This window comes from Conger conger, chromosome 3 (genome assembly GCF_963514075.1).
Source record: "Conger conger chromosome 3, fConCon1.1, whole genome shotgun sequence".
NCBI lineage: Eukaryota > Metazoa > Chordata > Actinopteri > Anguilliformes > Congridae > Conger > Conger conger.
The window spans coordinates 34,816,085-34,838,226 of record NC_083762.1 but is presented as its reverse complement, the minus strand read 5'-3'; the positions used below and the strand labels follow the sequence as shown (position 1 = coordinate 34,838,226).

Below are 22,142 nucleotides of genomic sequence, written 5' to 3'. Positions count from 1 at the left end.
AAAGGGAGAAGCAATTATGACTGACACTCTGTATCATCTAGTTGAAGTGTACATAATGCCCACCGTGGCCTTGCATGCCCCCGACCAGGGATGGAGTACTTTATTACCATACTTTTTACTTCACAAGGATGCTACGTGTAGGAGTTAGCATGGTTACAGTAGAATAGATGGTCTACTGTTGCTAATTCTTTACTATTGGGAATGCGTGGGCAGAGGATGTAGAAACAGAATATCTGGCGTAGATCACAAGCTGTAATATCTTTGAGTGAGGAAGATGAAGATGGAATGCTGAAGAAAATGCAGTAATAGATTTAGATAAATAGGTCTGGAAAGTGAGTTATTATTTTGTGCAATATTTAAATTAAGCAATGACTCGTGGGAGGCTTGTGGAATGTGGTGTTTCATGGAATAAAAGGGTTGGTAAAAAAATTGGTTATGTATAATTATTTTGTTTAAATGAAATTCAGCCTCTGCCACTGGCTGTTCTGGTCGTGGTCAGTGCGTGGAGATGTAGCAGCGCTTCACCATCAATAATTTCTCTTCACCTGCCGTGCTGATTTCACAGACCAGATATGAAGATGGAAGGCTAAATAGATTTAGATGAGGCTTTCTTTAGAAATGGTCTGGGAAGTGAGTTATTTTGTGCAATGTTTTAATTAAATTCTAAGACACATGGGAGCCTATTTTTATTTTTATATATCAAAATTCCAGTTAATAAGCTAAAACGGCTAGTATTGCTAACTTCTTTAGTTCCACCTGTTGCTATATGACACAGACTGGTAGCTACCTAGCTAGCTACTTAGCAAAACAAAACTTGACCAAACTTGACAAATCTGTGTTTACTGTGTTTGGCATTTTTTCCCCTGAACGATAGTGTTGCCATACCCAACATTGTGGATTCAATGAATTCATCTTATTCCCAAATTCATGTTTTGGTTCAACGTGATTGCAGCAATCCACGTCGTGGGATGGAATTATCCACTTTGACTACCTCGCCTCACGCACAGTAACAATGCAATCTAGATTGCTGATGAGAAATTGCATAATTTCCTGCACTTTCTTACTGTGGCAGCGAGAATCTTGTTGCAGCGGGTGCTGCCACTATTTGAATGTAGCGAAAACTCTGAAACGCATGGTGGTGACAGTTGCTTTCGCTAAATCGGTGTGTAGCTCTGGCTCTGCTTGTCTCTGTGTAACACTGGCCTTGGTGTCTTGGCAGGCTGGGGCAGTGAAATGCTGGCTATGGAGTGGTGTCGGCTGCAGACTGGATGACAGGCTGCACTGGGAGAGCTGAGGCACACGCGGGCGGGACCCGGGCACTGAGCTGAGCCAACGGGCAGCAGCGGCGTGGTGACAGACAGACAGGACGACCAATCGGACGGAACTCTTTTATCTCACTACTCCCCGTCCCGACCTCTCTTGGTTTCCTCTACGGTCCCAAACCCCCCTCCCCCCCCCCCCCCCCCTTCCCTCACCTTCCCCCACCTTCCCCTCCCCCCACCCCACCCCTCCCTGCTTTCCCTCCCTGTCCTCCTCTTTCTCCTCCTCTCCACCCTCTCTACTTCTGCTCTCCCCTTTTCCTTTCCCCTTCTCCCTTCTGACCCCTGACCTCTGACCCCTGGGGCAGAAAGGATGAGCTGGCTGAGCCGGCTGACCCCGCGGGGTCCTGGGAGTCGCACCAGCCGAAACGGCGCCCCCTCCAGTCCGGTCACGGCAGACCCGGAGACCTGCCTCATGGTGTTCGAGAACCACTGGAGACAGGTGGGTGTGAGAGAGGCTCTTAGCCTGGCTAAAATACAGGGTGAAATTTGGATAACACTGCTTTCTGCACACACTGTTCGCTGCTTCTGTTTTTTATGAAAAGGGGCCCTTTTACTGAGATTCAGTGTGTCGGCGTGGGCCTAGTAAGTCTGCTTGCTATTCTTAAACGCAAAACGCTGCTTTTTTTTCTTTGTCCTCAACACACCTCTTTTCATGTGGCAGCAACTAAAAGCATAAAAGTATGCAGACATGGTCAAGAGTTTCAGCTGTTATTCAGACCAAATGTCAGAATGGGGAAGAAATGTGACTTTGACCATGGAATGATTGTTGGTGCCAGACAGGGTGGTTTGCATATCTCAGAAAGTGCTGATCTCCTGGGGCACAACAGTGTCTAGAGTGTTCTCATTTCTTTGGGAAAGGAAGTCTTTTATAATTATATAATTTGTTAAAATAATGCGTCCGAATCTCTGAATATTTTTCACAATGTAGGACAAAGTGCATCACTCTCTTTCCACCTCTCCTGTCTTGCAGTGACCACATATATTTTGTTCTTTTGGTAAACATGTATTTCGCTCTGTGCCTTTTTCAATTGCAAGTGTGTGGTCACAGCCTGGACTTGGTCAAGACCTGCCTCTGCTTTGACCTGCCTCTGCCTTGTATCGCCTGCTTTTTTGGGCCTGAAATCTAGTTTGCTCTCTCTCTCTCAGGTGTCGTGGGTGCTGGAGCAGAGGGACTCACCCGGCTCGGGGGCGGGCGATGACCTCACGGCGGTGCGGAACCACACGGACCAGATGATGTGCCTGCTGTCAGAGGAGCGGCCGGCGGGCGGGGGCGGCAGCGGGGACCCCGCCCCGGGCCCCATCCTGGAGCTGGTGGTGACGGAGAACGTCCTGGACCGCCTGCTCCAGTGGCACCTGCGGCGCGGCCTGGACCCCGACAGCCAGGGGGCGCTGCTCAAGCTGTTTGAGATGCTCATCGGCCGCTCCCAGCAGCCTCTGCTCCGGCACAAGCCCGTGCTGCAGCCCCTACTGCGGCTGCTGGCCGCCTGCGCCGACCCCCAGCTAGGCTGCCCAGCCGCGCTGGAGAGCAGCCTGGTGCTGCTGCTCAACCAGGTGTGCGCCTGTGTGGCCCGCCACCCCTGCGTGCTGGAGCTGCTGCTCCGCTCCGCGCCCGGGCCCACGCCCCAGGGCCCCACCAACCTGCTCATCTTCTCCCTGCTGGTGCCCTTCATCCACCGCGACGGGGCCATCGGGCAGCAGGCCCGCGACGCGCTGCTGCTGGTCATGGCCACCTCCGCAGACAACCAGGCCATGGCGCGCTACATCGCCGAGAACTCCTACTTCTGCCCGGTAAACTGGGGCTGACGTTACAGCAGGGATCATCAACTATCCCCCTCAAATCCTAATTCCTCGTTTTCTTTTCTCCCATTTAATTGGTGCGACTGGTTGGCCAGAATATCTTCCTCCCTATACCCTGGAGTGTTAAACCAGTAGTTCTCGGTCCCTGAGGGCCATGAGTTGCTGATCCCTGCAGTACAGCGAACCATATGATGGTGTTTGTGTTGGTTCCGCAATTGGTTGGCTAGTAGAGGAGCCAAGGATCATAGCTTACTGGACTGGACATGGGTACATATAGGAGGCAGCAGTAAGGGTGGGGGAGAGGGTTGCTGTTTGTGTACCTTTAGCACATAGGCTAAAATAATTCTGTTTTCCTGCAGTGTCAGTGGATCTAAAATAAGCTGTGAGATTGCCCTGCGGAAGGGCATCTGCTCTGAGCTCTGCCAAGATATTAGTGCCATTTATTTTCCTGCCATTACCGCTGCTACTGCTAATGCTACTGCTAATGTTGCTTTCACTGCTGCTTCTCCTATTGGGTCATTCTGTGAGGTGTGGGGGGTGAACAGTACAATTTTGCTCAAACTTTGTATAAATGTTTTTTATATATTCAATAGAGAACATACAAAATACTAGCCTCATTGGATTTGTCATTCTCAAGTTATTAGCTCTTAAAAAAGAGGTGTGTGGCCAAGTCATTCATGAGTGGAATTTTAGTTTTTGTCAATTTTGTAGCATCATATCTTTGGCATTAAAGCAGGGAGAAACCAGATACATGTACTCTGGCACAATTCTGTCTCCTTTCGGTTTATGAAAAATAATGATTATGGTCATTCAAAAATGCTAAATCATGTCACTTGGCTTGCTACAACTGCACCACTGGTGTATGACTCCCAAACTTCTAAGACTAGTAGATATGTTGGTTAAGAAAAGCCAAAAGGGAAATTAAGTCCAATAGATCATTTATTCAAAAGTTGTGAAATTTTGGTCCGGCCAACTTGACTTTTTCTGAACAAAGTTTTCCCTGCTTTAATCCCAAATATATGATCTTCCTAAATCTACACAAACCTAGCATGAGCATGAATATAGAAAGAAAATGTACACAAAGTTTGAGCAAAATTGGAGTGGTCACCCCCCACCAATCTGGTTGATTTTTCACGGAATGACCCTGTCACTTTTGCTGATGTCACTGCCATTTCCGCTACTGGTACTGTGACTACTACTCTTGCAGCTGCTACTGCCTCTGCCACTCCTGTAGCTGCTATTGTTATTTCTAATATTGCTAGTAGTACTAATTGTAGCAGTAAACATGCTGATTGGTTCTGTAAAAAACGTGAACATCCAGTGTGCCGTCATTCTTCACCTCCAGTGAAGTCAATGTGCACCTTGAAGAAGTCGGTATCTCCGGCTGAGCGCTCTCTCTCTGTGTTTCGGCATGGCTCCGCCCTCACTGGCACAGCCCCGCCCTCGCCGGCCTAAATGACGGGCGTGCGCCTGACCTACTTAGCAACCGGCCGCCTCTGTGGCTCTGCAGTCTCCTGCTTCAAACCCTTCGTCCCACACGCCCTTCCTCATCGTTTTCTCATCCCTTTATTCTCCCCTCCAGTTAGAGCCGCCTGCCGCGCCTGCTTCTGTTGGCTCGGAGCCGGTGACTCACTTCGTCTCACCACAGCAAATCATTTTTGTGGTCATCCTGAAAACATTCACAAGGGTGTGGCTGCTTTTCCCCGGTCCTTCTCGCACGCCGGCCCCCGAGCTGCTTGCTCCTGAGCTGTTGGTTCGACCCCACCGGCTCCCGCGCCAATCAATAGCACTTATTTTCAGTCTCCTTTCCCAATGAAAACACAGTATCAGTAACAAACTCCTGGTCTGCTGCTCCACACTGCCCCCACTGTCAGGGCTCAGGTATAGCAGCTCTGTTTGCCCTCTGTTTGGCTAAACGAACGCTGATGTGCTGGGGAAGTAACCGGCCCTGGCACTCCTACCCCTTCTTTCTGCTCCACACCCTGATGCTTACGAAGTACTTGTCAGGCTCATTTCAAAACTAATAATTAGGTTGGAAATCCAAGGTTTGGAATGCCTCTGGCTTCAGAGGGTGTAGTTCTGTGGGAATATGGACAGGTTTTGCAGCTCTATAAAAACTTAATTGTTTTTCTCTTGCATTTGAAGTGTTCATTAAAATTAGGTTGCACGTATACTTCATAAATATAGTAAATAATCAGATTTTCTTCAAGTTTCTTCTGAGTTGCAGCCCACTATGACCTGTCTGATTGGTTAAAATGTAAATGGTGTTATAAATACATGATGAAGATGATCTGCAAATGGCCAAGACTGGCTATACTCTTTAAAATCTAAATTGAAGAGAATAGGCTTAATATGATTATATTTATTATAATTAAATGTTTATTCCATTGTTTTGGATTAAAATACACGAAGTTCAGCTTGTTTGCCTCAGTTGCCCCAGGCACAAAAGTATTTCAATTTCCAAAACAGTTACAGATTTGACCCAGTTCTGATCATATGACAAGGGTTATTTATGTATACTATCACTATTTTAGGGGCTAGAGCAGTGGTCCTCACTCCTGGGCCTGGAGAGACAGGGTGTGCCAGCTTTTGTTTTCACCTTAATATCAGCAACCAATTCAGACCTGAGAAACCAGGCGCGGTGAGTTAACCGTGTCATTAACTGCTTTAACTGCTCAATTAAGTGCTGAGAAACAACAAAAGCCAGCACGCCCTGCAGCTCCACCTCGCTAGAGGGGTTGGAATGGCGTTACCGGGCCTCAGTGAAGCGCCGAGGTGGAAACGGAGGCGGAGAACGCCCTGCTTTGGCTGACCTCTGCCCTCTCCGCTCCCCCAGGTGCTGGCGACGGGCCTGAGCGCACTGTACTCCTCTCTGCCGCGGAAGATCGAGGTGCGGGGGGACGACTGGCACGCCCTGCGGCGGGAGGACTGGGTGGGCGTGTCGTCGCTGGTGCTCTTCATGAACTCTCTGGAGTTCTGCAACGCCGTGGTGCAGGTGTCCCACCCGCTGGTGCGCTGCCAGCTGCTGGACTATGTCCACAACGGCTTCCTGGTGCCCGTCATGGGCCCCGCCCTGCACAAGGTATGGCCTGAGACGCGTTTAATGCTGGTCTGAACGGCGTCCATTACATTACATTACATGTTATTTAGTTGTCGCTTTTATCTGAAGCGGCTTATGGTTGATTAGACTAAGCAGGAGACAATCCCCCCTGGAGCAATGCAATCCAACGGCTGTGTGCATCTTATTGTGGCTACACTGCAGATTGAACCACCAACCTTGCAGGTCCCAGTCATGTACCTAAACCACTACGCTACAGGCTGCCCCAACATTTAGCATCTGTCTGTCGGAGATATAATGCTTGTCTGTATGAAACATCTTAAGGCCCGTCCACACCAAGAATGATAACTATAGTGATAACTATAAATCTATCACGACAGCGACTGACAAACGATATCGCTGGGAACGCTTTCAGAGCCAATCGAAATCCATCCGAATTTACCGGGTGTCACGTTGACACAGCTGGTGCACACGGAATGTGGTTAGCACCACCATTTGCAGAACATTATCATTCATCAGTGTGGATGCTCACATCATTATCATTATAGTTATCATTTACAGTTGTAGTTCTTGGTGTGGACAGATTGCCGTGGTCTGAAACTTATGCATGTGTGGTTTGAAACTAGTCTGGTGAGATTATAGATTTTCTCTTTGTTTATTCCCTCCCTCCCTCCCTCCCTCTCTCTCTCCAGTCCTCTGTGGAGGAGATGATAGCCAGCACGGCGTATCTGGACCTGTTCCTGCGCAGCGTCACGGAAACGGCCCTGCTCAAAACCTTCCTGCGCTTCATCCTCCTGCATCGGCATGACAACGACACCATCCTCAATACACTGCTAACCCGCATCAGCAGCAACTCCCGGGTGAGCGAGGAGAGTGTGTGGGGTGTAGGGTGTGAGGACGGGCAGGGTGTGGGTAGGAGCAGGGTGTGGGGTGCAGAGTGTGGGGAGGAGCAGGGTGTTGGGCGGAGCAGGGTGTGGGGTGCAGGGTGTGGGGAGGAGCAGGGTGTTGGGCGGTGCAGGGTGTGGGGAGGTGCAGGGTGTGGGGCGGAGCAGGGTGTGGGGCGGAGCAGGGTGTGGGGCGGAGCAGGGTGTGGGGAGGTGCAGGGTGTGGGGAGGAGCAGGGTGTTGGGCGGTGCAGGGTGTGGGGAGGTGCAGGGTGTGGGGCGGAGCAGGGTGTGGGGCGGAGCAGGGTGTTGGGCGGAGCAGGGTGTGGGGTGCAGGGTGTGGGGAGGTGCAGGGTGTGGGGTGCAGGGTGTTGGGTGGAGCAGGGTGTGGGGTGCAGGGTATGGGTGCAGGGTGTGGGGAGGAGCAGGGTGTTGGGCGGAGCAGGGTGTGGGGTGTAGGGTGTGGGGAGTTGCAGGGTGTGGGGAGTTTGCAGAGAATGGTGCGAAAAACAAAGAAAACTTCCAGCGAGCAGCATCAAACCTCTAAGTAGATCGGCTATAGCAGCAGAAGACTGCTCACTGAGTGTATTTTCGAGAGATTCTCTGTATTTCCTCTCCTGGGCAGGAAGCTCATGCCAAAATTCTACAAATTCCCAGACTTAAGATGTCTGATAAAATTAAAAGCGACAATGAATTGATGCGTTTGTGAGTGTGTATGCTTATGTTACAGAATTGTACAGGTACTGCACAGTTAAACCCACTGGTGGCCAGCGTCACCACGCTAAATACACAGTAACGGCAGTTAAATAGCTAGCTAAATGGCCTGTATGGAAAACGACTACTAAAGCTGATGATTTATGAATCATATTCGATTTCTTAGCTCAGTGCTATCACGGCACAAGGTCATCTGCAACGGAGAGGCAGGGATGCAAATGGGTCTTAGACATTATTTGCATGCTAACACAGGAGCAAGAAATTCTGCATAGTCTGCCTTTAATGCTCTTTAGAATAGGGGGGGCAGGGTACGTGATAAAGTTGGGAAGGAACAGCAGAGCTGCACTGGAACACTGAGAGAAAACAGGAAGAGGGGAAGGCCCCAGGGAGAGATGGCCTGATACAGTTGAGAGGAGATAAAGAGACATGCCCTACGGAAGAGAGAGGAGTAATGAAGAGAGGAAATGAGGAAGGGGAGGCTGAGAATTGAGAATTCTCCCCGTGGTCTCCGGTGGAGGAGTGCTGTGTGCCTCTTACTGACGGCTCCTCTGTGGCTCCCACAGCTGTGCATGGTGTCCCTCAGCCTGTTCCGCACCCTGCTGGCCCTCAACTGTGAAGACCTCGTGCTGCAGCTCGTCCTCCGGTGAGTCTTTCATTTCCGGGCCTCATTGAGAGACTAGACTGGTTGCTCACTAGCACCAGTGCGGTTGCCTCCAGTACAAGTCAACGGTAACAATATGGCTAAAATACTCCAGCATTTTTTCCCCACAAGAAAATGTAGTCGCAATTGGTGATCTAATGTTTCCCCATGTGCCGAGTTGTTGAGTTATTGTGTTGTTTGGACAATATAGAGACATTTTGTGGATGACTTGGGTGCAGTTTGCGTCACTGCTGAATCACTCGTATCTCGCACGCTTAGCCGACGAGCCGCACTCAGCAGATTTCATACTCGTATAAGGGCTTTGCTTCGCTACTGTGAGTCTCTGGCTCCAAATTGTATGGCACGTCAGCCCCCAAAATACTCACTTCCACCGTTTCAAAACACTTCATGAGTCCATCGATAGTCAGGTAGTGGGTAACGTCACATGCAGTTGGTTTATATTCTCTCCAGTCTATGGTTGGTTCCAGTGTTGAGGCGGCAATGCTGCAGAGATGTTGTGCAGAGGTATGCAACCGACTTGATTATCAGGTTGCACTAAACTGGGTTAAACATGGTATTATGGCTCAGGTGGTAAGAGCGGTTGTCTGGCAGTCGGTGGGTTGCCGGTTCGATCCCCCGCCCAGGGTATGTCAAAGTGTCCCTGAGCAAGATACCTAACCCCTAAATGCTTTAGACAAGCTACACATGCTCACTGGCAGTCAATTGCTGTGAGTGTGTGTATGAATGGGTGAATGAGAAGCATAAATTGTACAGCGCTTTGGATAAAGGCACTATATAAATGCCACCCATTTACCATTTATCATTGTGAGTGGGAGAAAATTCACAGATGTCAGATGACAATATATGATTTCCTGTGCACTTTCATGAAATTCATGAAATCTTGAACCACTTCCATAAAGGAGGCTTGACAGTAAAGGCAGCCAGCCAGCTAGCTAATGCTTACTAGTTAGCTAGTGGAATACGTGACGGTCACATAAATGCTAGTAGATAAGCTTTTGAAAGTGTGATAAAACCAAACCACTGATTGTATCTCAGTGTGACAGTAATGCTCCAGTTACTTGAAAATATTTGAAATTCACTGCAATGACCATTTTATAGCATTTATCTTCATTGATCGCTATGTATTCTACTCTGTGTAGCAATGCCACCACGCTAGTGGTCAAGTATAGCACTGCACTATTATTTTAGTTCCATCGCAGTCACAGCTTTCTCTATGGGCTTTGGTTGATTCCAGTGTTGAGGCAGTGTTACAGTGTTACAGTCTCTCCAGGTATCTGATCCCCTGCACACACGTCATGCTGAGCCAGAGGCGCGCTGTCAAGGAGACGGACATCTACGGCAAGTCGGCCGATCGGTTCCTGTCCCTTATCCCTGAGTGCTGCCGTCTGGACACAGCGCCCTCTAGTGACCGAGAGGAAGACTTCTGGGATAAAGGTGAGGACTGTCAGAACATGGTGAATGATTGGTCTCATGGAGTCGATTTATTCATTTCTTGACTTTTTTTAGTTGGTTTTTCACAAAGCAGGATAGTTAGCTGAGTAAACTGGGTACCCTTCCAAAACTGGAACATGGACTAAAGTAATAACCACTGTTCCAAGTTTTACTTATGGGGCTAACTCTGTAATCCTGCTTTGTGATACACCACCCGGTCTTCAGGCTCAAAAGACAATAAGGACAGTGTCTGCAGGAATGCGCTCCACCTCCTGATTTCACTAATTTGTTTATCTGAACCAATGGGTGAAATAATGAGTGAAATCAGGTGGTGCGCCTCCTGCTGTAGGAGCAAATGCCTCCAGTCACTGTGGCCCGCATGAGGTGGAGTTGAGTAGCGCTGGTTACGTTCATGCTGTCGTGGCCAATATTTCCCATGATGCTTCATGTCTGGTCTCCTGTCCCCTCCTGCAGTCCCTGGGAGCCCCAGCACAGAGTCCCCTGTCCACAACCGACCCAGCACCCCGTCCCGCCTGGTCCTCTTCATCCGGCAGCAGAGCAGTGGAGGCGGGTCGCCTGCCCCGTCGGGCCCCGAGACGGCCCCTGCCTCTCCCCGCGGGGGCCCCGGGCCCCTGACCCCAGACAGCCCCGTGCACCCGGCCCCGGAGAGCCCCGAGTGGGAGGCGGGATACCTGGCGTACCTGAGGGACGCGCGCAGGGGCATCGAGCTCTGCTCCTGGGGCTGCAGGGATTGGTCCGCTCCCTACGACGGAGAAAACCCCTCCCCCAACTCCGCCCCGCCTCCGCCGCCTCCCCCCCCGCCCGTCGTCACGGAAACCCTGGCGGGTGGGGCTAACGGAGGCGTGGGCGCGGACTCCGGCCAGCAGAGGGCGGCGGTGGTGGCGGCCGCTCGCTCCGAGTGGGGCAGCTCGGACAGGGACAGCGGCGAGTGGGACATCACCATCAGCAAGAACTGCATCAGCCTCACGCCCCGCACCAAGAAACGCAGCCTGCAGCGGGAGGTGCCCATCAAACACGCGCCCCTGCCACACCCCTGCCCCCTCGCCCCCTCCTCGCAGCTGCCCCACCCCCCAGTGGGGCCTCAGGGGCAGCAGGCGCCTCTGTACAACGGGGCGGGGCAGGGGACAGCCTGTCCGGACGGGCAGGAAGCGGGGTCGGAGGTGAAGAAGGTGAAGAGGGACTCCTCCGGTCCGTCTCCTGGGGACGGGGGTCAGAACGGAGGGGTTGTGGGGCTCCCCTTGCCCGTGCCTGGGGCGAAGCAGCAGGGCTGGGCCCAGGGGGGTCAAAGCCAGCCCACCCCACCCGTACCGAATGCCATCGAGGCCCCGGAGCCCGTCCCGAAACCAAACTCAACTCCCAACGCCTGGACGGGGCCTCCGGAACTCGCAGCGCCGAGCCTGGGGCTGGAGTCGGTGGAGAGCCTGATCGAGGAGCTCCTGGAGCGGGCGCCCACGGAGCCGCAGCCCGGAGAGCTGGGCGTCCAGGGCATCAGCATCGAGGCCTTCCACCAGGAGTTGCGCGAGCTGGAGGACCGTGTGCGAGAGAGGAGGGGGCCAGAGGACTCTGCCAGGGACCCCCCCGAGCCCACGGACGACCGGCCCCCCTCCCCGCCGGACTCTGACCTGAGCGCGGCCGAACCCAAACCCGAGAGCCTGGCCACGAACGTGTTCAGCCCCGTCCACACTCTGGCACCGCCCCTCTCTCAGCCTTACACAGGTGAGCTCGCTCAGGCCGGGTCTGAAACAAAATGGTGGCAGCAGCAACCGACACGCCCATGGTGCTTTCCTTCCTTCAGTGACGCCTGGACAGCAGGTTCAGCTCAGCCAACCACAGATCATGTGTACATACTACTTTGCAGGCAGTTTTTATTAAATGCATTTTTGTCAAATCTATCTATTTTACTGAGCTTGTAAAGTCGCTGTTAAGTTTTCTAGTTCTTAAAGCTGCTGCCTTCCAGGCTTCACTGAGGGAAGGAAAGTACCTTGGGCCACTGATGCCAGTGTTGAGCCTCTCTTGCCCTCTCTGCTGCCCCCTGCAGGCCCCTTCGTGGCAGTGCTGTTTGCCAAGCTGGAGTGCATGCTGCAGAACTCTCTGTACGTCAACATCCTGCTGACCGGCATCCTCACCCAGCTAGCCTGCTACCCCCAGCCCCTGCTCCGCTCCTTCCTCCTCAACACCAACATGGTCTTCCAGCCGAGCGTCAAATCGCTCATCCAGGTACAAACCCGCTCTCTGCTCTCCTTCTTCTGTTCTTCTTTCTCTTCTTTCCTTCCTCTCTGCTCTCCTTCCTCTTCTACACCAACATGGTCTTCCAGCCAAGCGTCAAATTGCTCATCCAGATACAGACCCTCTGCTCTCCTTTCTCTCTTTTCTCACCTTCCTCTCTGCCCTCCCTCTTGTGCCCATCCCTTTCTCATCATCCACTCCTCCTTTACCTTTCACTCTTCTCTTGGTTTCCTTCAACCGATCCTTTATCTTCTCGCCATTAGAAAACACTGTGATTGGCCCACTCGGCAGTCGCTAAGTCGCTGAAATGTCATGGAGGCTAAAACGAGCCTTCCCAATGGACCTCTATACCTGTACTGATCATCTGTCTCATATACACTCAAATTCGGGGGTCAGTGTAGTAATGGTAAATGGTAAATGGTTGGCATTTATATAGCGCCTTTATCCAAAGCGCTGTACAATTGATGTTTCTCATTCACCCATTCATACACACTCACACACCGACGGCGATTGGCTGCCATGCAAGGCGCTGACCCGCTCATCAGGAGCATTTTGGGGTTAGGTGTCTTGCTCAGGGACACTTTGACACAACCCCGGCGGGGGATCGAACCGGCAACCCTCCGACTGCCAGACAACTGCTCTTACTGCCTGAACCATGTCGCCCCCATGTCGTAGTACCGCACCGAGGCGTTTGTACTGAAATCTCTCTCTTACACACTAAGGTTCTGGGATCAGTGTAGAACCACATTGAGGCGTTTGTACTGAATCTCTCTCTTAAACACTCAGGTTCTGGGCTCAGTGTAGAACGACATCCAGGCGTTTGTACTGAATCTCTCTCTTACACACTTAGGTTCTGGGGTCAGTGAAGAACCGCATCAAGGTGTTTGTACTGAAATCTCTCTCTCTTACACACTAAGGTTCTGGGATCAGTGTAGAACCACATTGAGGCGTTTGTACTGAATCTTTCTCTTCCTCAGGTTCTGGGATCAGTGAAGAACCACATTGAGGTGTTTGTACTGAATCTCTCTCTTAAACACTCAGGTTCTGGGCTCAGTGTAGAACGACATCCAGGCGTTTGTACTGAATCTCTCTCTTAAACACTCAGGTTCTGGGGTCAGTGAAGAACCGCATCGAGGTGTTTGTACTGAATCTCTCTCTTACACACTTAGGTTCTGGGGTCAGTGAAGAACCGCATCAAGGTGTTTGTACTGAATCTCTCTCTTACACACTCAGGTTCTGGGGTCAGTGAAGAACCACATCGAGGCGTTTGTACTGAATCTCTCTTACACACTCAGGTTCTGGAGTCAGTGAAGAACCGCATCAAGGTGTTTGTACTGAATCTCTCTTACACACTCAGGTTCTGGGGTCAGTGAAGAACCGCATCGAGGCGTTTGCTGCCACGCAGGAGGACTTCCCGGCCATGCTGAGGAAGGCTCGGAGGTACCTGGTGGCCCGGGGGAAGCTGGACTGGGGCGACTCGCCGGTGGGCGTGCCCAACCTACGTCGCTCCGACTCATTGGGTGAGAGCATGAAGGCGGGGCTGTCGGGGGGCGGGGTGGGTTGCCAAGGCGACGGGTTAGTGACAGTCAGGTAAAAGTGTGGACTCGAATGCATTAAACATCTGATGTTGATTAAACCTTGCGGCCCTAGTCCTTTGACCCAACAAATCATCTCATCTCATAAGATCATTCTGAATCTCTTCCTCCACCAATTTCCTCCGATCAAGTCAAAGGGGTGCATTTTCTTCTTTTAGCAATGAGGCGGGATACAGTGACGACTGCCCGCCACTCATTGGCTGCTTCTTAGTATTCCATACAGGTACATCATTTGCTGCCACAACTGCCTACATGTCCAGTTTCTCCGAAATCTATGTTGCTGGTGTTTTGAATGCAAGTCATTTACACAACACAAGCACTCCTGCAGGACCCCTACTTCCCACAGGCTCATCATAGGAGTGGGATAAATTCCTGCCCTTCCCTACATGAGACACCCTACTCTTTTCCAAGACAAGCTTTTTGTGTGCACAATGTTCAGTTACGCACAGCAGTATATTGTTATTATTGAGTGTTTTTCTCATCACTGTATGAGCTGACTAATGGTTGGTGTTTATCATTTCCTGTTGCATAACCACATTGAAAATCACTGTGCTAATCCAGAAAATATGATGTGGCTTAACAGCTAAACAGATGACACTTGAAATTAAATAGCTTGTTTTGTGCTAGCCGTGTAAGCAAGATAACCAATTTAGGATTAAGTACCATGTTACAGTATGTAGGGCAGAGGTTTGGAGATTCTCATCTTTTATTAAAAGGTCTTTTTATACATTTTTGTTTCACCATGTAGAAATGAAAGTATTTTTTATACTAGAATGGGCATGGTTAGTTGATGAACTGGTTAATAGAACCGGTTAATGTTTTTTAATTAAAAAAAATAAAATAATCATAGCATTATAGCAGTAGCCATCAAAACTATTTAGAAAAACATTTTAAGACTATTATATATTTTGATCGGGTAGCCTACAGCAGTGGGGTTGTTGAATTTCACAGTAGCCAAGTGCGATTCAACCAGAAAACAGCATATTGCACAGCATGTCAATATGATTACTAAGGACATGTTGCCTCTTAATTTTGTTCAGCTAAGTAAAGGCTTTCTTGGAATTCCCATGGAATTGTTAGAGCCAGAATATACAAGATCATTACAGCGCAGGTTGAGAAGGAACAGACTACAGTGAAGACAATGTTGGGACGTTACTTTTTTCCGCCAACAGCTGACCTCCCTTACAACGGCAGCATATATGGGGAACAACAATACAAAAGGGAAAACAGAAAAGCAGAATTAAGTGATTTATGCATTTCGCATTCCTGCATGAATAGAAAACATAAAATGAGGCGTTTCAGTCTCTAACCAAGTTGTACCTTTCGTTGTACGTCACTGTGGATAAGAGCGTCGGCTAAATGCCTGTAATGTAATGTAAAAGTTCATAACGAAAATGACCCACGTAAATGCGTAGACTGATAGTGACAGCTGTAAACGATAACACCAATTATAATATTAACGTTTGTTCCGCGTGTGTTTCAGTGAAGAGCCGGAAGCCGTCGCTGGGGGACCTGCTCCTCCGGCACACGCAGAGCCCCACGCGGGCGCGGCAGGCGGCTCAGCTGGCCCTGGCTCACGTGCGCGACGGCGGCCAGTCTCTGCACAGCGCTCTCTTCCGGGGCGCGGCCGGGGCCTCGGGCATGGAGAAGCAGGCGGAGGCCCTGCGCGTGAAGAACGCCGTATACAGCGCCGTGGTCTTCTCCGAGTTCCTGAAGGAGCTGGCCGCCCTGGCGCAGGAGCACGCCGTCGCCATGCCTTTCCCCCGCAGCCAGGGGGCGGAAGAGTGACCGGCGAGAGCAACCCTCCTTTGTAAAGACTCTGTAATAAGCGCGTGTTAGGGAGCACTGTACAGCTTTAGGAAATTGTGCATATATAAATATATATGTATATAATATTTATGTGTACATACAAATTCAAGAGGCTCATTGACATCCAAGTTTAGAGCAGGGCCCTGTGGTTCGATGTTGAGGTATGACCTAACTTGTGTAGACGTATATGTGTGAACAGAGTGGGGGTGACTTGGGTTTAGCTCACCCCCGTAGTCACTCTTAAAGTACGTGCCTGTGTGAGTGTTTATGGGAAATTGAGTCCAGCAGATGCTCTGCATCGGTGTGTGTGTCACAGACGAACACACTCGCACCCATACACTCATACATGCATGCCTGCATACTCTCATGCATACACACTTGCTATACACACAAAGTGGCGGCTGTGACATGGCTTCTAGATCAGTGCATTGGGTTGGCAGAGGAGTGACAGCATTGAATAAGGCCTCATCTGAAGCCGTCCAATCAGTGCTGGCCATCTATAGAAACTACGCCCTATAGCTGCCTGGTGAGGGGGAGTGGGGTGAGGTCAGGGGATCTTAAAATGGAGGTCACTTCTCCCTAATAGTGCCAGGTCCTCTGTGATGAGGACCCTGTGTGACAGCACACTTTTATTTTACTGTTTTTTTTTTTTTACTTTTTAAATGACTGCAGTTTTATTATTGATCTTAAGTGCGAAGTTTTAACGTTAATATATATAGTTATTATATAAATACGAGGAGACTTGGCTCAGGTCTGATTGCTGGTGATCTGTTTGTCGTTTTATAGTCGGATGGCCACTGCCAGAATGCAGGTTTGCCTGACGGTCTGTTGTGAAACAGTAGGGTGGATGGACTTCTAAGGAAGGTGGATTCACAGTCGCCAATTGAGAAGTGATGCTGGGAAAGGCTGTGCTATGTCTTCAGTTAAACTGCTTCAGGTCGACATTTTAGACTTTTCCTTCTCTTTGAGTGCCAGCTGAAACCTGCCTGGGGACAGGCACAGCACTTTAAATGATATCATTCACACTTTCATTGGATAATTAAACAGTGCCAGTGCCACAGGCGTTAAAAATCCAAATGGGTGTCAGTAGAATATGCATCTCAAAGTGGTCTCACAAATAAACACTCCCCATTAACAGACAAAATTTAAGTGCACAAAGACCTCAAGCTTGCTTGTTATTGGACATACAGTTTAAAGTCTGTTTAGCAGTTTCTGGTGACGAACATCGCAGCTTCCCTTGTTTCTCTAAGTTTCCCACGGTTGTTTACGCTCCCGACTTCTTACTTTTATGTTTTTAAGTTCAACTTAGGTTTTCTCCACTGCTCCCAAATCCCAGCGTGTGCGATACTGAGCTGACATTTGAATCTCAAATCCCTTTGAAAACAGCTTGCGGGTCCCTCCCACACGCTCCAAAAATGCTTCTGTACGGATGAACACACCAGCTTGACACCCTGACTGTATCACCATCAGCTGAGTTCCTGTTAGAGTGAAAACGTGTTTGCTGTGTGCCACAGCCTGAGGTCAGGGCTGTATGGGTAACCTACTTCCCCCCCCCCCACAAACCCCACTTGGGCTGAATAACAATGTTTCTGGAGCGTTGTGTGAATTACCAATTCATGGCAGCAACATTGTGAAAATGTTGTTGCGTTTGCTCGGTTGAAGTGTATGGTACAGACGATGTAGTGTCACCGCTTCCTCACTCAAATATGCCCAGTACTGTCTACTGTCCCCTGGAGAAAGAGTCACTCTGTCCTTAATGCACTGGTGCAGTCTTACTGTGTCAGATTTAGTCTTTGTCTTTCTTTGAATATTAAGTTGTGCCAGGACCCTCTTTAAATCAGCCAATCAAAATATGGATATATTGGAGAATATCCAATTAGCTGCAATCAGTTTTGCAGACTTTTTATTTAAGGGGGTTACGTTCGTGTACCATAGCCATTCAGTGTTGCCATTGATTTATTCACTTTATTTTATTTTCATTTAAAAAGCCATATAACTGTTGATTTTACTTTTCGTGTCTTAAACAAATTTGAATTAATTTTAGTTTCCTTTTACGACATATTGCCCGAGTACTTTCAAATGCAAAACATTTCAACCAAAAACAACAGCCGTGTGTTTGTTGTGATTTACTCATGATTTATTTTGCCAAGTCATCTTTTGAGAGAGACCTGCCTTCAGAACAACCTGCCTCTACAGGATGGTGGGGGGGAAGAAACGGAGAGAAAGAGGCATGTGCCTCTGTCATCTCCCTCTGACCATCACTCTATCCTTCACTCGGAGGGCAATTCCCCCTTGTTTTTGGCTGTGGGGGTAGCGTAATGTGCAATTTTGTTACACAACTCATCACAGTGCACTGCAACTCCGATTCATGAAGATGATTTCCTTTGTGTTCCGTTTAGCTTTGAAATTGTTTTTGAATGTCCTCTCGGTGCAAGATTGTGTTTTTAATTGGTTTTTATGTATTGCATGTTATTAAACGAGCAGTATTGTATTGAATGAAAAGAGTGGAATTTTAGCATTGCAGTCGGTACCATCCAGTCAGGACACGGCAATTTACACAGGTACACTGCGGGCCTCCATTGGCCCTGCAGTCCGTGCGAAGCCCTGACCTGTCAATCACCTTCCACTGCAGTTTGTCAAACAGGACAGGTGCTAAGAAACAGAATAAAGCTGTTTTACCGGTCTCACGTAAATGGGTCGGCCAGAAGTGATGATTGTTTGTGAGAATATGCGGTATACATCACAGTTAAGGGGCTTGCTGGCCTTGCTTGCTGGACTACAGTGTTATTCTAGTGGGGAAAACTGGCACCAGAAGACCCACAGTTAATACTCTCCCTTTATAAATGGTAACGATTTTAATTCTTGTGTACATATAATTGTATTGTGTCAAAAAAAAGACTGAAGTCCTGATTTTCACATTGTGTGAATGGTGCCGTCAAACAGGCTTCTCTCAGGGTGTCTCTGTCTACCTGGTCACTTTACCTGGATACCCTTTTAACTGGTCACTTTACCTGGATACCTGTTTTAGCTGGTCACCTTAAATGGGATACCCTTTTAGCTGGCCACCTTACCTGGATACCTGTTTTTGCTGGCCACCTTACCTGGATACCTGTTTTAGCTGGCCACCTTACCTGGATACCTGTTTTAGCTGGCCACTTTACCTGGATACCTGTTTTAGCTGGCCACTTTACCTGGATACCTGTTTTAGCTGGCCACTTTGCCTGGATACCTGTTTTAGCTGGCCACTTTACCTGGGCTGTGTCTCAAATTGCACTTGTGTACTCGTGCACTGGCGGTCTTATAAGCTTAACTTACAAGTGCACCAACAAGTCAACTAGTTAGAATGCAAGAACATAAAATGTGTTAATTTGACACTCAATTGTACTATAACGTCATGGCTCTTCTGACCGTAATAAGACCTGCATCTAGCTGACTGACATCTGTCTAACTGTCACACAAGTGACAGTTAGCTAGCTAGCTAGCTAGCTAGCGATATTATAGCTGAAAAACTTTTTTGTTATACACATTTGTGGTAAACATTTATTGGTATAGTTTTATTTATAAAGTAAAAAGCGATAAATCTTAGCAGTAGCCTATATATCAAAAAACTAAAGTTAGTCATCTCCAGTCCTAGATTGCTTACATCCCATTATATTTGTTTGAATACTTAATTCCTGCTGACGGCAATTCAGCTCTGAAAACGCAATGACTACAGGGAACGGAAAGTGTGCTCCAAAGCACAAAAGTCTTTAATTTTCAGTCCTCCCAAGTACAGCAAGACTTCCAGTGAATTTGATGTGTTTGGGATTTGAGTTTGGGACGCACTTGATCACATGACCATTAACTTTGCTCACTAACTAGTCCACAATTCTGCAATTTGAGACACGGCCCTAGATTTTCACTGATCTGCCCTTTGAACTAGCCTCTTTACCTTGGAATCCTTTTACCTGGCCACTTTACCTTGGAATCCTATTACCTGCCCGCTTACCCAGATACCCTTTTCCCCGGTCACCTTTCTTGGAAACCCATTTAGTTGGCCACCTTACAGGGATACCTTTATCTCTCACAGCCTTTTGCCCCCTAATTCACTGTAATATAGTGGTGCCCTGACAACCAATCCCCTGCCTTTTAGTAATGCTCCACCCCTAACTGTCTTACTGTGCTACCCCTGTGGAAAGTGGTCAGAAGTAAGGGTAAGAGTAGGTAGTATGCACTCTCTCTGGCCCCTGCTGTGCTCACTGGGTGCGTTCCACTTCCACTGTAGGGTCTGTTGGCACTGCTGCACTGTAAATACCGTCCTGGCCATTCACATTTCCCCGGCATCCCTAGCTGGGCTCATCATAGGAAAACTCAGTCAGAAGCATCAGGTAGACCATCTGTGTTTGTTATCTTGTGTGGAGAAAAACATGAAAATAGTATGTAAAATAGTGTCTGTTAAACCACTATGTACTGTACGCCGTACTGCACAGAAATGCAACAAACCCAGAAGTTGGAACAAACATTTATAAACAGGGGATGTCTGCAGCTCCACAGTTTAACTTTTGAATATGTTTAAGTGGGTGGCAGAGAAACCTTGATAAAGCTGAAGCATGCCTCACTCAGACTGTCTGGCCGAATACTGATTCAGTTTTCTTTTTTTCCGGTTTGTTTTTATTCTTTAACAAGAACATGTCTCCTCTGGAATCTATGCAACAGCTTTTCACCTGTGTTGAAATGTGGGTAGACCGACTGGATCCTGTAAATAATGTACAACAAAACTGACAAAAAGACAATGGGAGAGGAATAGCCGACAGAACTAAATGGAACCCACAAAATATTATGAATGTTAGAAATATTTTTATATATTTAAAATGACAACAAAAAAAATAATGTGGGGGAAAAAGCTGTGAGAAGCATTAAAGGGAATGTTTTTATTAATTTATAAATGTTTGAATTAGCAATAATACTTGTGTCCTGGGGTCTGTTAATTTCTTGTGCCTCTTGCCTGCTGATTTCTGTATCTACTGGTCTTTACTGATAATACTGCTGCCTTCTTGTCTCTTAAATCTGGGCGCAGTCGGCATCACTAATGAACCGTCTGTTGCCAATACCAAACTCAACATTGCTGTTACCCACAGTTCTTGGTTAACTCTGATACTTCTGACCACCGTAATGCTGACTAAGCTGCTGAATTGGCAATGCACTTACAGTAAACTCATCATGAGTTGCTCTTAGCATCAGTCTTAGTGCCGGTTTTAATTCACGGTGCCCCTTTCCTGATTTCCTCTATTAATGTATATTTGTCACATCGACTGGTTTTCACACTTTAGACAAAATGTACTATTGGACAAAGGGAACCTGAGTAGACAGTTTAAAAATGATTTCATTTGTTTCATGAACAAAAACATCAACATACCTGTATCACCCCTGTGAAAAAGTAATTGCCCCCTTAAACTGAACAACTGGTTGCCTTTAGCAGCAATAACTGCAACCAAATGCTCCCTATAATTTGGAATCAGTCCTGCACAACGCTGTGGATGAATTTTACTCCACTCTTCTTTACCAAACTGCTTTAATTCCGCCAAATTAGTATGTTTTCAAACTGCTCGCTCCAGGCCCTGCCACAGCATCTCAATTGTGTTCACGTCAGGACTTTGGCCTCTTCAAAACTTTAATTTTATTTATTTCCAGCCATTACGATGTGGGCTTGTTTTTGTGTTTTGGATTATTGTCTTACTGCGTAACCAAATCGCGCTTCTACTTCAGCTCATGGACAGATGGGACATTCTCCTTAAGTCAAATTGAGATTCATACTTACTACTTATTCATGTGATTATCTAATCAGCCAATCAGTGTGACAGCAGTGCAATGCATACAATCATGCAGATACAGGTCAGGAGCTTCTGTTAATGTTCACATCAACCATCGGAATGGGGGGAAAAAAGCATACCGTGGCATGATTGTTGGTGCCAGATAGGCTGGTTTGAGTATTTCTGTAACTGCTGATCTCCTGGGATTTTCATGCACAACAGTCTCTAGAATGGTGCGAAAAAAACAAAAACAATTCTGTGCTGTTCCGCCTTATTGATGAGAGAGGTCAGAGGAGAATGGCCAGACTGGTCAAAGGTGACAGTAACGCAAATAACCACATACTACAACAGTGGTATGCAGAAGAACATCTCTGAACGCACAGCATGTCAAAACCTCTAAGTGGATAAGCTCCAGCAGCAGAATACTTGAGTCTAAAAAAGAAATCTAATAAATACATAAAGTTCTCACTGAGTGAATGTGTTGTGATAAAGGAAACCGGCATACACTGGCTTTCCAGGGCCTGGGCCCCAGAGCAGAGAGGATCATGGATAATTGTAGAATTTTAAGTCTAAGCACACCCATGTAAAAGAAGGGTCACAGTCAACAATGTACTATTTCTGATCAACTCATTCATATTATTGTGCTAAAAATGCATTTGCATGCAGTAAATTCTTTATGGATTCACTATTTTCCTTCCTGTGTCTGAAATACCTAGAAATACCATAGAAATATTGCAGATCGGTGACTGTCCTCGAACTGATACATCTTAAAATAGTCTTTCTTTTGTGTTATGTCACAGGCTCAGTGTCACTCTTAGATGTAGAAGGCTTGTGTC

The 22,142-nt window shown here is 48.1% G+C and overlaps 1 protein-coding gene across 1 annotated transcript; it reads left to right on the top strand.

Annotated features, from left to right (window-relative positions):
• Positions 1–1,515: 1,515 nt before the first annotated feature.
• On the top strand, positions 1,516–20,460 carry LOC133123996 (FHF complex subunit HOOK-interacting protein 1B-like). The gene is made up of 10 exons (XM_061234764.1): positions 1,516–1,761; positions 2,469–3,110; positions 5,956–6,201; positions 6,870–7,037; positions 8,338–8,417; positions 9,706–9,869; positions 10,341–11,603; positions 11,926–12,104; positions 13,471–13,633; positions 15,192–20,460. The coding sequence occupies exons 1-10, from the start codon at positions 1,633–1,635 to the stop codon at positions 15,494–15,496; spliced, it is 3,339 nt and encodes a 1,112-aa protein (XP_061090748.1). The 5' UTR covers positions 1,516–1,632; the 3' UTR covers positions 15,497–20,460.
• The last annotated feature ends 1,682 nt before the right edge of the window (positions 20,461–22,142 follow it).